Source organism: Argiope bruennichi, chromosome 9 (genome assembly GCF_947563725.1).
Source record: "Argiope bruennichi chromosome 9, qqArgBrue1.1, whole genome shotgun sequence".
NCBI classification, from domain to species: Eukaryota; Metazoa; Arthropoda; class Arachnida; order Araneae; family Araneidae; genus Argiope; species Argiope bruennichi.
In genome coordinates, this window is record NC_079159.1 from 123704374 (window position 1) to 123727187 (window position 22814).

The 22814-nt window shown below is 29.8% G+C and overlaps 2 protein-coding genes and 1 long non-coding RNA gene across 3 annotated transcripts in view; 1 reads left to right on the plus strand and 2 right to left on the minus strand.

Annotated features, from left to right (window-relative positions):
* The window catches only part of LOC129984069 (40S ribosomal protein S13), a 327741-nt gene that overhangs the window by 107596 nt on the left and 197331 nt on the right, over positions 1 to 22814 (plus strand). The window lies entirely within an intron of this gene.
* LOC129984065 (uncharacterized) lies at positions 4984 to 10569 on the minus strand. The gene is made up of 5 exons (XM_056093836.1): positions 10445 to 10569; positions 7228 to 7339; positions 6279 to 6415; positions 5569 to 5731; positions 4984 to 5298 (listed from the first exon to the last, which is right to left on the minus strand). The coding sequence occupies exons 1-5, from the start codon at positions 10482 to 10484 to the stop codon at positions 5079 to 5081; spliced, it is 672 nt and encodes a 223-aa protein (XP_055949811.1). The 5' UTR covers positions 10485 to 10569; the 3' UTR covers positions 4984 to 5078.
* LOC129984071 (uncharacterized) lies at positions 13588 to 20525 on the minus strand. Its single transcript, XR_008785467.1, has 4 exons — positions 20405 to 20525; positions 16228 to 16501; positions 14270 to 14453; positions 13588 to 14026 (listed from the first exon to the last, which is right to left on the minus strand). It is a non-coding gene; the product is annotated as an uncharacterized LOC129984071 (long non-coding RNA).

Genomic DNA, 22814 nt, shown 5'->3' on the forward strand with positions numbered 1-22814 from the left:
TCTCTTCTAAATTTCTCCACTCATTATCATTTTTATTAGCAAAAGAATCTCAGATTAGTTATAAAAAAAATATTCAAGAAATCGCACTTTCTTCCTACCACAAACAGTGGAATGTCAAGTTCAAACCCGTTATAATGATTGTGCCATTTGATTTTTTTTGACAGCTACGTTTTCCTCATGACTCAATAGTTGTGAAAAAAGTTGCCAGCAACAACCAATTTACAGTACACTTGTTCTGAGTATAATTTTTTTGTATTAAATGTTATGAGGGAAATTTCCATCATTATGCAAAGAAGGGATAAACAATTATCATGATATTCGAAGAAGAATTTTTCTGACGTGTAGTTAGATTTAATTTTATAAAACCGGAATAGTACGTTTGCAATATTGGGAACTATTTTATAAAGTATAGACTCAATATTGAGAGTCATTATTTAGAAATATGGCAGGAATTTTACAATTTACACTGACACTGTTTTAATATTGTAAAACAATACAAACAATAATGTTTTTTTCAAATAAGAATATAATAGAAAAAAATAAGCCACACAAGAATGTAATAACTCGAAAGTGCTAAGAAAAATGATTGAATGAATTTCTTAACTTTGGCATTAAAAAGGCCAATATAGCAACCCTTTCTTGGAATGGAAAAAGGAAAAAATGAAACAAGAAGAGGTTGCTTGAGGCAGGTTCTGAACAATGCAATGAGTGCCGGCGTGTTGTTTTAACAACCCCTCACGATGCTGGGGAACAAGAGTTTTAATTTGACCATCCCCTGCACTCGCTTGTAGTGTTATTATGCGATAATTACGAAATATAATGTAGCAGAGCTTTTGAGGCATCAGATGTGTGCGTCTTGTTTAAAGAGAATTCTTTTTGTGTCGGTTATGAGTACATTGAGAATAAAGTAAATATTATATCAGGAAAGAGGCTCAGGCTATAACGGTTGTGTAAATTTTAGCGTTGATTGTTAAAATAAACCAAAATAATGAATTTTATGGATTAAAAATGCACGAAAAGAATTCGAAATAATTTCGCTGAATGAAAAGGAATATAGCATTGTTGACAATCAATTCGCAAACATTGCTTTGTTGCATTTGCTTCTTTTGTGATAAATGAATCCTCAGAGTAGTTTGAATATCCCTCACGAGACCTTCAGTTTATTTAAAATGTAGGCAGAGGAGTAAATAATAGCGAGCAGCATTTTAAAGTGAAATATTTATTTCGATTATTAAAATTAGGATGAGATATTTGAAAGTTTCCGATTACCATGAATCTTGGTGCGAGTTCTTGTAAAAGAAGTCTCATTATACGGAAAGTTTGAGATTCCATATGAAAACAAAATAAATGGATTAAAATAAGTAAAAAAGTCTGTTTCGACTCTGTTCGACTGTGAAAAGAATGCTTGAAAATTTTATGTTAGCTGAATCTATATATTTTTATGATATTAATTGTGGTATCATACTTATTTTGTTGTTAGAAATTTCTCTAATGTGGCGAATCAAAGCTGAAAATTATCGAAAAGCTAAGCTATGTATTAGGAGGAACTCAATAGAATCAAAACTCCGCAAAATTTTAAATATTTTATTTCATAAATTTACTAAAGTACTCAAACTATAAGTTTTTTTTAAATTATAAAAAGTGAAAAAAGAAATCTAATAAGTAATTTCAGCAAAATTAATTTAAATAATTTCAAATTCGAAAAAGGCGTTAAATTTATGTTTGAGTTATTTAAAAAAATATCATCCAATGCTAATGATTATAAAGTAATTAAGAATAAGAAAGGTTAGAAAGTAAATAAGAAATTCAACTAAGCAGTGTCAAAAAAACTGAATAAAAATTCATGAAAAACTCAATAAAATAATTAATAATAGCGCAAAAATAATCATACTATCAAAAAAACTTTATACTAAAATTTAAGCAATTCTTTTGATACATATATAAAAATGGTTTTCACCGTTATAAGCTGCAATCGTATGATTCACATTAGATTAAAATTCTGAATTACTGTTTATTACTTACTATAAATTGACTTTATTAGATTTACGGGTGAAAGTTTCGTATACATAACATATCCGAGAACTAGTGGATCTTTTGGTCAAATATTCATTCAGGTCAAACATTCTTTGTAATTTTTGCTAGCGACATCATCCTTGTCACATAATATGATGAGGTCAGTCTCAAAAGAACCTTCGGTAGCTTCAGAATGTGGTATCGAAATAGAATAGCGGTCAATCTACGTTTAATCTAAGAAGTGTTTCATCCGATGGACATGAGTTTATTTTCTCGTATATGATGCATATAAAGAGCAAATATCATAATCGTCAGTCAATTTGACCTGTTGATGAATTTACATTTCAACCTTTCTCCGAAATAATCTTTTTTTTTTTTTTTTTTTTTTTTTTTTTTTTTTTTTATTGTGTTGGTTTGCCTAAGCGTGATCACTTAAAAACCTAGTAGTAGGGTGAAATTTAGCATATAGTTAAAATTGTCGATTTCTAACTAATTTTAATGAATTCCGTCAATGAAAGAGTTTCTTACTATAAATTTGGCGCTTCAAAGCTGTAATAAAAAATGCCAAAGCCCATAAAAGACCCAAAGTTATCTCACAAAGAAAACTTAAGCGGACTTCCTCTTAAATATATTCAATAATTCAATTATATTACCTAGCGCGTTGCTGCCACATAAGAAATAATTTTGGAAATATTATTTGAAATAGTTCTCATGTTTAATGAGGAATGATAGAGAGAATGATATTTATTTTCTTGTCGACAATGAATACATTCAATGAAATTGAATAGTATATAAAGAAGAAAAAGAAATAATATTTGTTCTATTTTTTTTTTACTTTATTATTCCAATATTCTTTAGGGTAGACGGTATTTTTTGTTTTTCTGCCTACAGCAAAACAATTAATTTTCTTGGCTATCCATCTCGTGAGCTTCCAACATACAACTGGCCAAGTGAAAAACGTGGATTTTCTAGGTTCAAATCAATCAGTTGTCAAAGTATTATCGACATCGTATGAACAGTACGGCAGCGCATAAAATACGAGCAAACAAAAAAATCATTTTTATATATTAGATACAATAATTGTACTATACCTATAACCTACGCACAAGTGCAAACAATAAGTTAACGAAGTTTTGTCGCAATCGGATGAATATATGAAATACGAAAAAACAAAAATTCATTTTTATATATTAGATTACAGAGTATAACATGGGAATGTGAAGTAAGTTTTCAAAAGCAAAAAGGAAACGACAAACTAAACGATAACTGAACGCAGGGCCATTCTGAGAAGCTGCAATTTATTTTGTTGGAAAAGAAAAGAAGCTTGATTTTACACCTATGACGTTGCAAAAAAAATATGTCAGCAATTTCGCTTAAAATAAATTTAAGTACAGAATTTTTTTAAAAATGTACTTGCGTTTTCGAAGAAAAAATAGAAATATTTTTTACTTTTCTAGAAATATTTTTTACTTTGTTATAAACCATGTATATTATTTTCATTCAGCATGCATTCATTTTAAAATGTTTAAATGCTTGTTTAAAAAATATACTATTATATATAAATTTAAATTAATCATAACATCAAATTAAAATGAAAAGCAAATACTCCACAAATTTTCTAGCTACTCTTTACTAGATGACAAACCTTAGACGAGCAGTAGAATATTTTATTTACTTTTTTCAGTTTTTTTCGGTTGATAAAGAGATGCATTCTCGATTATTGCATTTTATTTGAATTCAATGAAGCTTAAAGAACATGCAAACATGTACTCCAAAAATAATTTCTTTCACTACAATTAAAAAAAATCATTACCTGGAAAGGTGCGAGTTTAAAATTGTTTTTAATGCATTCTATTTAATTTTCAATGGTGCTGTAATTTTTTTAAGTATAAGAAACATTCATAAATCCATTCAAATGATTTATGCTGTAAAATTAAAAAAAACAAAAACAGACTCATAAATGTTTTTTTTATAAAGGTGGTAGGCACACTTCAAAGGATTAAATACATTAACAAATAAGCCGCATGATTAAGTTCTACGATGGTAAGATTCATCTTCACTAACAATTCTCGGGATATTTATTAACTCTCCCTAATCCATCTCTTTCAGATTAGAGTTGCCATTGAATGATTTAAAAATATGTCACAGATGATACATTTGATATGAAATTTGCTGTGCATGTTTCACGTTCCGGTTGCCCATGGGTTATAAATGCTTCAAAATAACTTCCAAGTCACTAACCATTTAGTCATTTTTTTCCATCCTTCACCTAAAATGGTGGATTAGATAGTAGATGGAAAGAATTTTTCTCGATATATGTAAACGGCTAAATTTTTGGGCTCTCCTTTTGACCCCGAGAGCCTGGCTAGCTCCTAATATTCAACTTGCGCCTAATTTTTATGTATAAAATATGACAAATCTAGAATGGTGCCTTTTTGGTTAATTTCTGCAGTGCCAATACCTTAATGTTTATTCATGCATTTCCGGCACATTTTCGTTTCCAATATAAAATATCATTTTCTTCATTTTTATTACTTCAAACTACCGATATTGTAATGATCTGATTGTATTAAGTTGAACTAAATGTATAATATTTTTTTCATTTATCGATAAAGCTGCTCTAGAACAATCTTTTCGAAACAAATACAAGGATACCTCGATAAATATTGATAAATGATCTTCAGTTTTGAGCACCATTATTAAAACTACATTTATTAGAATTTACGGGGGCAGTTTTAATAAATCAACTAAAGTAGAACTAGTTTTGTATCAATTGCTTTGGATGCTGAATTACAATTGGGCATTTCATTATAGACACATTCAAACATTTAGGCTTTTAATTAAAAAAATAAACGCATTAACCACTTGTAAGTTATAGGAATATTAAAATAATTTAAACCATTTTTCCTCAAAAGATATGTTAAATGAAAAACGATTAATAAGTAGAACAGAAATGACTTTTCGACGCAATTTCGAGTAAAGAATTTTAGTTAAGCTCGGAAGGCATTACATGAAAAGCATTCAAAAGCCTGCAACATATGACTTCAAGACACATTTTAAGCAATCTATTTCTTCCCACCAAGCAATCTCTTCACGTGGACCTCTTCTTCTGTTGCCAAAGCGAGGACATTCAAGAGTTCCAAAACTTCTTTCTGCACAGACCCAGGGCACTCCTCGTCCACGAGCCGAGATTTCTCCATTATTTCTAAGACAGCATCTTTAGCTCGAGATCCGCACTTCTCAACGGTTTGAGTCACGAAACAGTGGGCCTGAATAGACACGAATCTGTGGGAAACAACATCACATTAGCTTCACCCTAAATGTCTACAGAAAACACATTTGCATTAGATTTATATTGAAAGTCCTACATTATCTTTTTTACTAACAAATACATTTTAACATTACCTAAAAAAGAAATTGTTTTATAAGAATTCTCCATCTGCATACGCATGATGAAAATTTTTATTCTAAAATTATTACACAATTCAACATTCTTTTTAAACTATGGATACTAAGCAAAAATGTTCTTATCGAAATTTTTTGAAAAATACTTACAGACAATCAAACACTCTATAGACGTGGTTCTCATCTCCATTTGCATTTCCTGCGTTCATTACTTGTTCATACAAATGATTGATGGCATTCCTTGTGAATCCTTGACACTGTTGCTCGGCATGTTGAAAGATATCTTTCAGACATGGTAAATTCTGTACAACATCTGCGAAATGAAAAGGATGTTATCTGGAATGCTTCATAAAATTGTGAAAACTTCAAAAAATTCATAATGAAGACGCAAGAAAACTTTATTTTATTGAATGATATTCTGAATTTAGTTCGACGTTTTGGGAAAGTGGGGAGTCTGGAGAATCATCTACGAAAAACCACGACTGCATTAACTGTTTTGGGAAGTTTAGCAATTTTAGTATAACACCTGTTCGGCTTGCGTTAAATTTAATTTATATCGAATGTTTGCTTTCATTTTTCAATGCTTCAATACATACTTGCATAAACATGCCTAAAGCTGTCATTTCTCCTTAACATATACCTAAGGTTTTAATTGAATAACAATTGATATTCGACAATCAAATATTTCGGCCTTTCTTTTTTTCAAATTCAATTTCTGCATAAGATAATTTTTTATTCATATATAAATGGCAACGCCATTCTTTTTCCATCTTAATAATCTCATTTTTCTTTGAAGGAAAAATTTGTCTATTTCATTTTAATTATTTGTAGATAGAATGTAGATAGAAACGTGAGTGTACTTGAATGCAGCAGCGTGTCCTCTCGGCAGATTTCCGTCAGTGCTTCAGAGAATGTCTCGATTTCTTTCACCTCTGCTGTTTCGATTTCACATCTTTCCGCATAGTTCCTAACGCACCTGAATGCTGTTAGCAGAATCCTGAAAATGGAATAAAACTAAACAGATTTATCGTTATTAAATCATGTTTTAAAACATTGACGGTTTCTTCATGCACTATAAATGTAATGTATTTCGGGAAATTTTTATTTAGTTCAATGGACATGTAAATCATTATTGATACAGTTTTGAGATGACACGACACTTACTCATGGGCACAGCCTGACGCATTGGTGAGAAATCCATTGAAATGTCATCGAAGAATGCGTAGAATTAAAATTATTGTTATTCTTTTCTATTATTCAGGGTATTCTTTTTTTTCTTTTTGAGACATTCAGATTTTAGCTCTTGTCCATGAGTGCGTGTGACATGAAAAAAAAAAGTCTCCATCTGCCAGGAAGCTCCTGAAATGAAGATTTACTTGAGGAGTGAGAGAGAGGCGACTCCTTTCAAGAATGTAAAATGTTCGAATGCAGGTTGCAAGGAGAGGAGGGCTTCATGAATCACTGAAAGTATTCAGTCATTCATGCTTTCCGAAGGTCGATACACAGTCTTTACGATTACCTAATTTGTCTGAGTAAACGGCACGAATATAACCCTTCTGTGTTTGAAATATTGAGCAAAAAATGGCCTAACCTAGCAGCACACTTGGGAAATATAGAGACTATTAAACTGAATTAAAATGCCTTACTTCTGAAAAATTGAAAAAATATTTTAAGAATTGATCATGATAAGGATTATTCATAAAGCAGAGCATTTAAAAAAAAGAAAACGATGGCAGCGTTTCCGCACACCACGCGTATCATTTCTTAAGAATTAATCGCTAATATAATATTCTCTGTAACTATACATACTGGCAAACTTTTTCAAGTTCCTCTTCAGTTTCTGGAAATGAAGGACGTGAACTGCTGCTGAGACAAACGGATGAAACTCTCTCGTTACAAATATCGCTTGTACCAAAGACACCTGCCGTAGAAAGAGCTTTTTCAAACATAAATTCAATGAAAACGATTTTTTAAAACACATTTTGTGCGCAAGAAAGTAGGGGAAAGACCACTCCCCTTTGCTTAAAGACGCTTTTACCTCATTGGTTGGACTCTTACGAGTGGACCTGAGTGAGTGAAACCGAGTGTTCAAATTTCCTCTCAAACAGAATAACTGCTCGGTTTTATGATGCAAAATCAAAAGTTTTTTTCTGCGTGATGTTTTTGAGTTATTATCATCAGACTATAGAGCGGGATTTGAAAAGTATATCGTGTTTTATAATGTGCTATTTTGCATTACTATTTCAGTATTATCTTGTTTTACAGGAGGTTTTACTATTGTATTACCTCTTATAAATAAAAATATAAATATTACCCTACAATAAAATAAAAATAACACTTATTGAAGAAATGAATTTAAACCAACTAAATATGTCATTACTTTGCAAAAGACTCGTCACACTTGACGTACCTTATTAATGATATGAAGAACAAATAATATTAAAGTAACATAAAATGGGTCGAAATAAATAAAACAAATTCAAAAGCTTCCTATAATTCAGATCGCAAATAGAAACTTGAAATCAGATTTTTTTTCTCATATGCACTCAGGGAAATTAAAATGATAAATTAATAGAATGAATACTTACTAATAAATGAAATAAAGTTTTAAAAAATACTCTTGTGTAATTACAATTTTTGAAAAAAAATATTTTTAAGCGTGCTAAAAGTAGAAAGAAATGATCATGAAGGTGTGAAACAATTAAAATAAAGTATTGGCATCGGGAACACACAATTATAAAATTTTAGTCCGTCATGAAGCAAATGAAAAAACAATTATAAAATTCCTCTTTACAAACTTTTGACTAGACAAATTAGATAAAAGTTAGTAGAAAAGATCAAGATCAAAAGCAAGAGCAAAGTGAATGGAAAATAATAGGCTAAAATGAATGATTTAAATCGAAACAAATGAATTTAAAGAATTTGTCTAATTGTAAACTCAACGCTTTATTTTAGATTACGATATTTGATGTCTGATTGAAATTTCTTTGGTTAATGCAACTAATTTACCTAAACAATTATTAGATAATTTAAATTCAACCAAAAACCGAAGAACGTATATATATGAATCACTGCGAAATGTAGGTTAATCTAAAGGCAAGATAAGGAAAATCCTGAAATGAAGCTTGACTGCAAAGTTCAAATATGAAGCTGCTGATGTGTCAAGAAAATATTTGAGAAAATTATATTTTGCTTTCATAAAGTAAATTCTTTGTAATGGTGTAAAAAAAGAATAAAAGTTGTTCTAACTCTTCGATATGGATTGTACTCATTCCAACACACCCTTTCCATATGTGAGACGTATTTTTGCATATTTCTACCTCCAAAACAAAATAAAATAATAGAAATCTTCGAAACTGTTTATTTTTGAGAAGGGCCAGTATTATTTTCAAGTGCTAGTAATGAATGTAAATATTTAAACGAAATCAAATAGCTTAAGGCAGTTAAATCGGAAGAGTATTTAACGGTCAGTATGAACAGTTTTGAAAAAAGTGTGTGTTCGCGTCATCGAATGAAAGATTTATACACGCTGACCTGCTTTCGTTCATATTTAGTTGTTTTTTTTAATTTTTTAATTTTGTTAAAATGCTGAAAGAGTAACAATACAAACCATGATAAGAAATTTCTTATTATTAAAATACCAACCTCAACATATAGGTTATTTATTAAAAGACATTTTTGGATAGAAAAGAAATAAGGGCGTTACGCTATCCTCTGAACAAAACAAGCAATGGCGCTATTGTAAAAGGACTGATGGTTTTTATGTAGGATGGAATGAACGTGGACTTCGAGCTACCTCTCGTATCTCAAGCGGCAGAAAGCTATTTCCACGACAAGTTGTGTTGAGGTGGTGTAGGAATTTGGAAAGAGGGTGCCAGCTCAGGTGTCATTCTCATCATCTGACCGCGGTTCAAAATGACGAGGTCCGCCCCTAAATAGCCCTAGTGTTGCTTTAAAGCGGGACGTTAATATAACCAAACTAAACCACGACAAGTTGATGAAGCTGATGCAAGTTTTAATTGATATAAATATGATCCTAATGTACTTAAAAGTAGTTTATATATTTGAGCAGAATGTAATTTTAAAAGCTTGTAGTTGATTTTTCTGTCTAATGAAATCATTTTTAAATGAAAGGTCTCATTTCGTTCAGCGTCCTTTAGGCAAGTAAAACATGAGTGATGTCATTGACTGACGATAACTGCGATGATTGCTTGCTCATTATGAGTTATGATTCATTATCAGTTAATACAGAGAGTCGCTAAACTAACTAGTCACTGTATTAGCATTTTTCTTTTATAAGGGTATTAATGAATACAACTGACTTTTATAGGTATTTTCAGCTTTTATTCATAAAAAGTAACTACATTCAATCGTCCCAGAACTTTCATTACATTACAACATTTCTTATTCCGTGATAGTTGTGTGTAAATTCTAAATTTATAATAAAATAACTGTCTACATTTATCACATATTAAATCAGCTGCTGACGGCTATGGGATGGACATGTCTGGCATTTTAAATCTAAACACATTGAAAAAAATTAAAGGCCTTTGATGTAGAAAATATTTAGATAAAAAAATATTGCAATACATAAAATTCTCTTATCTTCTACCACTTTATTTTTAGTATAAATGATAATATCAGTTTAAACAAATAGTTTTTAGTCTCCTAGTTTTTCTGAAAAATTAGATCATGCAAAAAGATTTTTAAAAACTATTGGTGTCTGTTTTGTCATAAGTATTTAATAATATTTAAAGTGTGAATACTATTTCAAATTATACATATTATTTGGACATTTGAGGACAAATAATATTTTCTACGTGATGAAATATAGATTTTCTTAATGAAGAAAAAAAGAAATTATATAATTGAGACCCAAATTTCCCTATTATGCTAAGTACGCCTCATTGCATTTTTGAGTGAAATTTGAAGGTATTTCTGTAGTAAAGGAACAATTTAGAAATTTTCAATTTAAATTATTATATGAATTCACACACACAAGAATGAAAAGTGATCTTAATCTTACCATTCCAAGAAATGAGAAGAACTGCAATTAAAGTCCACATTGTGATCTATTGAACAGTTCTATCCGAATAAAGAAACTTTATATTATTTGACCCTGCCACGCGAGTCGATTCCAGTGAGAGTTCTAGAACCGGAAACTGTGATTAGATTTCACTTACAAGGTCGGAAATCCTGCCCGTTATTGTATTTCTAATAACTTTTATTTTATACGAATGCCATGATTAACAGCATTCATTTTAAATTCACAACCAAAATGTAAAGAAAAATTTAAACTCAGTTTTTTTTACCTTTTACTGAAGTAATTTATGTAAATCTATATCATCAGATTTTTAAAGATCGTAATTTACTTTTTAAAAAAGAAAATGTTTTAAATCTACAAAAAATACGACGATAATAGACAATAAAGAAAACCCACCTTCAAAATATAATCCGGACAAAAATCGTTTAATCGATCAGCAGCCGGTCGATTAAACAATTTTATTTTCTTAGTAGCCAAATAAAGCAGTTTTAATAAAATGGTTTAAATAAATAAGTTTTTTAAAATACAAATTCTATGAATGATAAAATATTACGATAGTTGATCAGCAAGTATAGCTGGTCAAGTTTCTATAGATGCCATTGCGTTTACTTAATTAAGAATACTTATAAAATCGAGCATCTGCTTCAGCAATAATCGGAATACAAACACGGATGCCATGCAGCCTGGGTTCATAATAGATAAATGAAAACAAATGTATATTCAAAAAGTTAATGCAATGAAAAATATTAGCCTGAAATAAGTTATTAACATATTAAAATATATTGAAAAATGAAACTAAATGGGTTACTTATTAAAAGAGAGCCTTATATTGTGCGGTGTTTAGAGTTGTGGTCCAGTTCTTTGATTTTTAGTAGCCAGATTTGGTGTCATGATCAACATGATAATCAGTTTTTGTAGATGATTTTGTTATTCTTTTAAAGCCAACTGCTTCCTATAAATTTAGAAAAATAGGAAAAGATTCTATGTGTAAATTTAAACCCTGGAAGAATAGATTTAATTTAAGTTTCAGTAAAATCAAATCGAAATTTATCATGTTTGGATACAAAAAGAAGAGCAAGCACTTCCCAATAATTCATTTAAATAGGGAAAGAGCTGGCTACTCTTAAGAACTTCATTACTTTGGAATTACATTTGACTCTAATTTTTCTTTCATTCCGCATTTGAAAAGAATCTCAGAGAAAAACTGAAAATTCATTAAAAATTGAGAATCATTGCAAAAGAGACTTGGAAAATGAGATCGAAAACTATCAAGGAAATGTATTTAGCGATTTTTGAAAAGATGATTATTTTTAGAATGGAAGTATGGTATCCAGATTATGTTAAACTAAACAATGGACTAATTTAAATTCAAAAATATCCTTCCCTTTCGATTACCAAATCTTATCGTAATCAAATAACGTTTTAAAAGTTTTAATTGGTGAACAATAAGATTCATTGTGTCAAACTGATTGAAGTTAAGAATAACATTAACTCTGAATTTGAAGATTAAAGAATGGGAAGTTCAAAGACTGAATTGGGAACATTTAGAAAAGGAAAAAATGTGAAAATGATTTACACAGATAAAAAATAAATGACAAAATTGGTTGCTGTTTTTTAAATTTTTGCTAATGGGATTGAATCTGAAAATAGATTATATAAACTTTCAGATAATTAGTTGGTCTTTATGGCTGACGTTTTGGCCATGAAACTATGTAGTTGTTGAATATATAGCCGAATAACAATGGGATAACTGTACAAGCAGTACAAAATCAATATCCAACTTATGGCTTTAGAATCTTTGAATGAAAGAATAAGACATTAAATGATATTAAAATTAAAACAATTAAATATGACAAAGGAATTAAATTAGGTTGGGTAACAGCCCATATAGGAAATAAGATAATAGGATAATAGGAAATAAGATAAGGCATATAGGAAATAAGATAGCCTATGAAATTGCAAAGCTCACAACCAAAAAATTACAAGTGACTTACAAATTTTTTGATCCAATAGCTCAAATAAAAGCAAATTAAAATAAAAAAGCTGTGGACATTTGGCAGGACAGAAGATGATCTACCTCAATAAAAAATTGAGTTACAAAGGAATTTTATGATAAAATAAACTTGAAGTTAAACTTTTTACTTAATCAGATCTTTACTGGACACGGGATCTTCAAAATGTACCAAAAGCGATTCCTTGGTAAGAGTGAGTCATGTAACTGTGAAGCAGCGGCACAAAGAGATGCTAAACTTCATTTAGAAACATGAAAGAGAAGATCTGAAGTTAAACGTAAAAACTATCACAAAATACCAAGTGAGAATATTAGAAGAAAAAAAAACAATAATTATTTGTATTCTTCCTAATTACATTTTACAATGGCAATTTCAAACGTAAGCTGCATTAAAAACTGTCCTTTTGGGCCTTAGATTTCAAAACCTTTCAAAGAATTTCTTAATTTCTAATTAATTAGTTATTTTAGAATTGCAGAGTATGTAATAGATTAATATATATATATATATATATATAATATATATATATATATATATATATATATATATATATATATATATATATATATATATATATATATATATATATATATATATATATATATATATATATATATATATATATATATATATATATATATATTATTTTATCTACAAATGCTCTTTTAATTTTTATACATTATTATTTTCTATTACCTTCTTCTATATTATTATTTTTTACATTAGTATTCAATAATAATTTCTGTTTTTGTTGTTTGATCTAAAATTTTTCCATTATTTTATAAATTGCTCAGAGTGCTGATATGCATATACCATGTTTTAGTTTCATGATGCTATGTTTCTTTATACGTTCTAACATGTATGCTTTGAGACCTTATCTACACTTCTTCTTGCGTACAGCCGACCACCCCGCCACCACTGAACGTAGCAGTATCGACAAGATTTGTTGTGGCCGACTGCTATCCCCTTATCGACACTAGTCGGCTTTCAAGCGCCGTACAACATTTTGGGCAGATAAGTGAAGCAGATAAGGGTTAAATAAATAGAAAAAAAAAACCCTAGAAAAAATTATTTAAGCATTTTTGGAAATATTAATTTATTACATTTAGGCACGTAAAAAGAATTACAAAATATCAAATAAGAATATTAGAGAAAAACAAAAATTTATATTCTTCCTGATTACATTTTATAATGGCAATTTCGGACGTAATCATTTACAAGCAATATGTTTGACATTCAAACGCAAAGAAAATATCCTTTCCATTTGAAGAACCAAAAGGTTAATGCACATATTATTTGAAAGAGGCAAGTTTGGGAGGAATTCTATCCTTAAAAAAATGAGACGCTTTCAATGAGTTCTCCGATGTGGATTTCCTCTCATGTCACCAGCTTTAAGGCACCCAGCAGCTCAATAACATCTAGGCGAGTTGACGGAGGACACTGCTCATCCAAGCTCCCAGCTTTCTTGATTATTTCAAGAATAGACTTCTTCACACCAGAATCACAGCTTGATATGGATTGAATTATAAAGCAGTTCATATCGAAGAGAATTCTCCTACAAGGAACAAAGAGAGATTTTTTTTAACGAAAACACTCTTTATTTAAAATGGTATGGTTGTAAATTATGTGAATAGAGAATGGGAAATCATGCATGAAGTTTTAAAGGTGATAGAATGTACTACAATAAACATTGTTTTGGCATAATAATTTAATAATTTAAGATCACTACATTAAGTGTTTAATTTTTGTAATTCTTCAATAAGATCCAATATAAAGAAGGAAATAAGCATGCACTCACAAACAATAGTTTATTTCATTGCGAATTTCCGAATAGTCGCTTCCATCTCCACCCGCCCTCCTTGCTATGCTTTCTATGCGATTTCTAAGGAATCTAATAGCATTGTTCGAATAACCTCGGCAGACTTGTTGCTCGTTTTCGGTTTCCATAGTTGATCTCAGGCAGGACAGATATGGCACAAAATCTATTGAAAAATATGTATAAAAAATCGATTGATCATAAAAGTAAACAATAAAAGCCAGTATAGATTATAAAGTTGGTGAATTCAATAAACACTAAATGCGAGCAGCGATAGACTTACATCTGAAAATATTTGCCAGAGAAAACGTATAATGTTCCATATTGATTACAAAACATTTATCCTGTTATAGCATACTATTGTGCTGTACGTATCACATTTAGGTATACTGTATGTATCTGACTCAGGAAATAAGGACTTTTCTGAGACTCAAAATTTTTTTTTACTTAATTTCTGCAGAAGCAAGTTGTACTCGATATACAACTCGAATTTCATTTTCTCTATTCATGAATTAATAACTTGCACTCGATGATTTTGTGACAATAGCATAAAGACACGAAAAACTGAAAACCTATAAATATTGCTGTTATGTTCAATTTGGATTAAAATCGTAAGAAGAGATGAAATATTCCGGAGGATATCCGAACATAATTCCGGAGGATATCCATAATCTTTAATTTCCGAATGTGATACCAATAAACAATCAGAAATTCGTTTCATACGGTTTAATGGCAACTTAGGAATGATGATGGAGTAAAAATTTCATTCAGAAAAAAAAAAAAACATAAAAGAAGAAAAAAAACATGTTTTTTTTAAAGGTTAAACTGAATTTTTTGATATAAACTCGTACTCCTAATTTATAAAAAAAGAAAAAAAAAAAAAAAAAAAAAAAGAAACTTTATTTCATCCCTATAATCTTTGAATTCTTTTACTTGGGTAGTTATTTAACCCTTTAAAGGGCCATTTTTTTCTAGTCATATTATGTTAAAATATTTTTAGGCTTGAAATTAGAATAAGAAAAGGGAATCATTTAGCTTATTAGATAAATTTAATTTGATTCATTAATTTATTTGGTTCATTAATAATTAAGTAACATATCAAGACACATCGTTTTGTCTGAGATAAAGAACTGAAGCATCTAAGTTTCTGACTTACTAAAAAAATGTGTCAGAACTTATGCCAACCTACATAATTTTATACAAAGATTGATAAATTTGGTGGGAAGCATATTTCCCACGGCCTTAGAAAGGGTTCATATATAAAATTGAATTTTTGTTTGTTCTTATTTTATGCTCTTCCGTACCGTTCGTCCGATTGCGATAAAACTTTACCAACTTTTTGCTTGCACTTTCGAAAAGACTATAAGCATAATGCAATGATTAGCATTTAGTTTGAACATAATAAAATTTACAAACAAATCGTTTCATACTATTATTCATTATTTTAAAATTGACAACTGACAAATAGTAAATGGCAAACGACACGCATTCGGAGTTAATCGCACTTGTATTAAACAAAATAAAATTATTATCACCGATAATAATTACATTGAATGGCACTCACATTGAATGAAAATAGAATATATATTAGTTATACTTCTTCTTTGTATATCATCCAATTTCATTGGATGTATTCATTGTCGACAAGAAAATAAACATCATTCCTAATTAAACAAGATAGCTTTTTCAAATTTCAAACGATATTTCCAAAATTATTTCTTCCGCAGCAGCAACGCGTTGGGTACCAACTAGTAATAAAAAATGGAAAACTATTTGGAAGCTTCCTATATACACTGTAAATAACTCATTGAAAACAATTCATGTGCAGTCTAAAAATTCTAGAAAAAGAAGCAAAGGCAAAATTTTAAATTAAGATATCAATCAATTCATGCGGTTTGTATTAAATCGCATTTATTAAGTGAAAAATTATTTTAACTTACCTCGATGAAGTTCAGTCGTGACATCAATAAATCGTTCAGAATCTTTCAACTTTTGACGGTACCCGATATCTATTTCACCATCATTGTTACTGTCTCCAGCATTATCTGAATTACAGCTCTTTAAAGAATCGGCGATGCACTGCTTCACTCTGTACAAGTTTCTAATAAAGTTCAAAAAGAAGAGTTTTAAAGTACAAAAGTTGGATATTGAAATGGACTGGACAGGCCCTTTCAGCTTGTAGACGGCACACTACATCCTCTGCACCCAGTGCCCCTGAAAATGAAGGAAATGTCAAGCCATAAATATTTAATGATTTCAGAAACTAATGTGTATGCATAACAATATTTTATTTACAGTTAGTGTTATTATTTTCATTCCTTGTGTCCAGCTGCTTTTTTTGACTTCGATATCTGTGTCAATACATCCTTTTATTGTCCAGATTTTTAAATCTTTAATATCCAGTTATTGCGAAATACGAGTACCCATTTCAAGTACCAATGGATCATAAAAAAAGATGAGTGTAAAGAATAAAATGAATTCTTTACCAAAAATGATGCACAAAAATGGTGACTTTTGCATATAATCACCGTAACGATTCAAGAAGGAAGGATCGATTTCTTCTTCAAAGATGTGAGATAAGCTCTTCATTTATATGGAAGTTTTTTGTTTTCTTTTAAGAATAGAATATGGATTAGGAATGTTTAATATTTATTTTACACATTCGCAAATTTGCAATGTTGGGGGATCAGCTCTTTGCCTAGGGTTCAACCATCTTCGAAAAACTTGATCAACTTGTTGAATAAGATTTTCTGTTACGACACCGTGTGTCCTTGTCCCCCTGCATGGAGAATACGATTTTCAGCTGAGTGATTTTCATGTCTTCCAGGAATCGAAGAACTAACTGAATCGCCAAAGTAATAATTCCAGACTAATGAGGAGTTTCGAAACAGCGTTGGGCCTCACCTCCTATCACCGAAGGCAAAGAATTTCAAAGGTGGGTTCGGAAACCTCATCCATCAATGTGACAAATGCCTGGTTTCACGGCGAATATGTCGAAAAGTAACCATGATTACATATAACACTTGATAATAAATTAATTTTATTCTCTATTCTTGTCTTTTTCTTATGGTCACTAGGAGACAAAAAAAAAAAAAAAAAAGAAAAAAGAAAAGGTTCTCGCAACATTTGAATGAGACAAATAATTGCATGGATATTCAAAATTGCTGGACCAAAGCTTAAAGTTTATATTAATTTGTCACATTGAAGAAAGTCTCTATTGGGAAGGTGTGAGTTCTTCAATTCCTCCAGCTTCAGAAGTGCTGTGAAATCCTATTATTGAGCATTATTTATCGCAAGTTTGAGAAGTATGAATTTGTAATTTTTGGACATTCCACCAAATTCTACATAGCGAACATAACTACACATAATGAATTTAAACTAAAAATTTAAATCATAGTTATTTTTTAAAAATTAAAAAAAAAAACCTCGCTCGTTAAGATTAAAAAATTATTTACGCAACATTTTAATGCAAATCATTTTATTTCACAATATTGTTGCCAACAAAATTATTTCTAACAAGATAATGCAGAATAATTTACTATGTAAATTACTTGCTTTACTATGTAATATTATTTTTTTTCATTAATCACTTTGGAATGTGAGTTTTGGCTTCGATATGAAAAACATGTTCTCTTCACCTTTTTTTAAACACATTTCCTTTGATAAATTTTTTTCAACCATCCTATTTTTAACTGTCTTTTGTCCTTTCTGTGGATATAAAATTTACCCATGAATTTTCCACCATAGCCTGATGAGTTTAAATAACGCTCTTGCATTGTTTATATTTAATGAAATAGCAACTATGGAACTTCTACAGTTGGGTGAAATTTCTTGACGACAACAGCAATCCTCGCTTGATCTACTAGCTTATAAAAGTAATCATATACCATGTTATTCAAGAAGTTTATTGTATTTATAATGCAGAAATGAACATTTTTCTGGCTGCTTTGATACTATTATAAATACAATTAGAGTCACTGAAGATTTCATGAATATTTTGCATGTATTCACTGCGATTTAACAATTCCTTCAGTTGCAGTTACTCTCTATTATAATATCCCTACTATGATGCGTCACAGTGATCAAAGCATAAAGATAGAAAAAGGATTTCTTACAATCTGCACAAAACTGAAGCTCTGCAGACATATAGGACCTTAGATCCAATTAATGATGTTATGCTTACCTTCCCTCATGAACATATTCTGGTTTTCTGCAATGAGAGCAACAAATTATGTTTTATTCTTCTCGAGTGTCTCATAGAATCTCTTTTTGTCGTATATATATATATATATATATATATATATATATATATATATATATATATATATATATATATATATATATATATATATATATATATATATATATATATATATATATATATATATATATATGATGATAATAAATTTAATAATTATTATTATTACGTATTGATTTAATAATTTCAATGATATTCAATGATGATTTGAATAATTTCAATGATATTCAATGATGATTTAGTTTTTTCATTGTCTTCAAAACTGCATCCTGCTTCACATAAAATAATGCTTATATATATATATATATATATATATATATATATATATATATATATATATATATATATATATATATATATATATATATGCAAAATAGAATTTCGTCGGCAAAATTGCTTGGTGGCTGTTTCGTGTATCCACGATAAATGTTTTCTCCTTCAGACAGCACTTAATTTGGCGTACCACAATTTTAAATACGTCATGAATTTCTGTGTATTCATCAAATTTAACTATTTCTTGAACACTGTAATGTTTCTTGATCTAAACATCAGCAAAGGTCTTTTGCTTCGTTCGCACTATGTGCAGAAAAAGATTCCATCAAGAAAAAAGCAAAGGTTATCAGTGCTGTCAGATAGGGATGAAAGCAGCTGCAAATCGTTCACACCCATGCACATTAATAAGAGAGGCGGCTAAGAAAGCGCCTTCAGTTACCTGCGCATGCAATAAAGATAACGAAAATAAATATAAATATGTGAAAGTGTAGATGCGTTGCACTTTTATGTGCAAGAACGACGGACATCAAAGTTGTTCCAAACTGAAGCAACAGATATTATAGAAGCAAATAATGATGGAAAGAATTATTATATTATTCTGCATTATCTGACAAAAATAATTTTAATGTTACAGCATCGTAAAATAAAATAATTTGTACTGAAATTTTGCTTAAACTTTTTTTTTTCACTTTGAAGTCATTTTTTTTTCTCTTAATTTATGACTTGCATTCCGAATTTTCAATTAAGCGAAGGTTTAAGGTGTTGCTTAGATTTTAAATTTTGGTGCACGCTTCCTTTTCCAAAATAAAGTACACGATAATAAAAAATACATTTGGCCACTCAGGCGTTTAAGGATATCACTGGAGAAACTGAAAGTCAGCGGAAAAATTAAATGATCAAATCTTGATAGTTTAGCAATCGGTTTGTTTTTATGCAAAAACTACCAATGAAAAAATATTTTACGTTTTATAATATAACAGTTTACAAGAAAATTATGCCAGATGCAGATTAAATCTCATTTAATCATTTCTAAAAGAAATTAAGTTCTTGTATTTAAGAAAAATTGGTTATTTCTTTTTGAATAACTAAATCTATATAATTATAACTAGCAAGACATAACTTAAAGATTAGAGTTTTCGAAATGTCATGAGAGAAGTCAGGAAGAAAGCGAACTCTTAAAGAGAAGAAATTTTTCGGTTTTTATTTATGGGAGATCCTAGGAGTGCTTAAACTAAATTTTATCAATTTTTTTCTTTTCTTTTATTTAACCACAATGGATGAAATAGTAATAAGAAGATCATTAAAACAATTCTAAGAAAGAAAAAAAAATGAAATATTTTTTTTATTTTGAAATATAGCGAGTCAAAAAATAACGATGTAATTATTCTGCATAAAATATTTAATTGTGTAACAGAATTATAATTGCAATAGAGTTAAAATTTGCTGGAATTGTATTCTATTTCTTGCTGTTTGTCTTGTTTCTTGATACAATGTATTTCACAGAATTAAGGTGATAAATCGGCAAATGTTTTGTACGGAAGAAACAAGTAATCGTATATCTAATGAGCAATATTGATTTTTCTTACCGTAGCAAAATCCTAAAGTAATAACAATGAAACTCCACATCTTGATGGTTTGAATAGGTTAAGCAGGCGAATTCCGATCCAGAAGTCAAGAGTTTCCTTTTCATTTCTCCAAGCAACGGACGCGGCATTCTGTGCTCATTAAATCATAATTGAGTTACGGAAATCCTTTTCCTGCAGAGGCGCCTAATTATGTTCTCTTCATTCATTCTGCTCTTCTATGTGTGAAGGGAAATATTTTTGGTAACTGTTTGCTTACAAACTATTCGAGGATTAATTAGAAATGTGTTATCAAAATCGTTTTTACATTAAAGAGTTGAATTAACTCGTTTTATTTACTAATATATAAGGTCGGTTAAAAAGTAATGCAAAATTCACCGATACTCAATATTGATGGTAAGAAAAGCTTGATAATAGAAGCATTTGCCCTTTGATTTTTCGGAAATGACGCTCAATAAAACATCTATTTTCACTTCATGACTATGGACATTACATTACAGACATTTTTTACACACTCAATAAACTCTATTACGCATATAAGATCGCTGTCTTTCACACAGAAGTCCATAAGATAATTAAATTTATCAGTGAAAATAGAGATTTCTTCTCGCCTCCCTAGATTTCAACATCAAGTGTCATCCTCATAAGGTCTGAGGGGTGGGGGGGGGTGAAAACACCACACTTTCTTTACATGCATTCGCATTTTTAAATATCTTCTAAATAGAGTTTTTCTTTGTTACTATTAACCAAATTATTTTTGATTCTTATAACTGCATATGTCATGTTAACAAGTGAATTCAGTATTTGCGTATTTTTTTGTATATAATATATTTCTGCATGTTATTAAGTAATATTTCTTTAATTTTTCGAAGTAGAAAATATTTTTAAACGATTTCGTTTTATCATCATTTCTTATTTGTCTGTAAATTCTGTGCATAGCTATTTTTTTTCTGTAAATATTTTAGTATTTAATAAAATTCTCGTAACTTGCCCATCAAATCGTTCAGTGACCAGAATGGCTATGGATGCGGGGGTATGAGACGACGCTCTGTTTTGTCTTTCGCACAAATAGATATCCGAAGATGCTAGGTCTTTACTGCACGAGAATTGCTGGACAAATACCCATCATGTGCGAATTATGAGGTCTTGCATTATTGCAATTCAATCCTATGCTCATTGCCGGCAGTTTGGTTACTTTGTTTTTTAGATATCTTACAGTTCCTTTAAAAACAAGAAATTTTTGTTCTTTTTTTTCAATGGTTCTTCCTGATCAAGAAAGTCTCTGAAATTTTCCAGAGCCCGATTCCAAAAAGATTTTGTCATCAAAACGTTGCATAGCTTTTAATAAATTGTGGCTTCTTTGGACAAAAGTGTCTGGATTGCCGCCATTCAGGTATGGCGTAGTGGAATTCGATCGCTGCACACTGGCGATCTAATTCTATTAGGCGATCAGTTAACGGCAACTAATGAAAGTGGCAAATGCTCAATGGTTCTGATTATAAAATCTTATTTCAATGAGATCGATATTATCGCATTTATTATCATAGATTATAATGTGTTACTTTTTGATGATTTAAATATAATGACATTTTAGTTGAGTTTTAATATTGGTACGTAGATGTGTTAATTAGTAATCATATGATATTTCCCTCTCCCTGCCTTTCTTTTGTGTCTCTCCACAATAATAACATGAATAGTAATATAAGTTAGCCATCAACAACCATGCAGTCCTCCTTTTTAAAACTCGGGAATAATCTCATACGTTTATCTATGGGGGCTTTCAAACCAAAAATACTGGAAATGAAAAGATGAAGTATTCTAATTCCATTGAATTTTATTTTTGAATTACAGTTGTCCTCGATTATCACTCCTTGTGTACTGTTTGATATCTACCGCAGGAAGCAAGGATCTGTGGTAGAAAGCAAAGTTTTAATCTAGAATGATTTTTTTCTTTCTGAAACTTAATTTTCTACAAACCTCTCTACAGTGCAAGTTTAGATTTCAACATTTTCATTATCAATAACTATGGATACAATAAAAAGCTTAAAAATTCCTCTAAAGTAAAAAAAAAGTTTTAATAACGCATTGAAAACGAGCATTTTAGTTTTATTAAACGAGCAGTGGTGGTAATCAAACTTTCATCGTTAATTTGTGAAATGTATGCTTGCTAAAATTTGTTTCAGCACTTTCCGATCCCATCCAGCACAACTTCAGTCCACTCTAAGGCAAATAAACTAGCCATTTGGATGCAACATAATCGTCAACAAAAACAAAACAGGAATAAAGGAATGAGGTGATTGATTTTTCACAAACTTTTATTTCAGTTCTTTCATGTTTGTGAAGATGAAATTTGCAATCAGCATTTTTTTATTTTTATTTTATGATGTGCTAATGTTTTTAAATTTTGTACTTT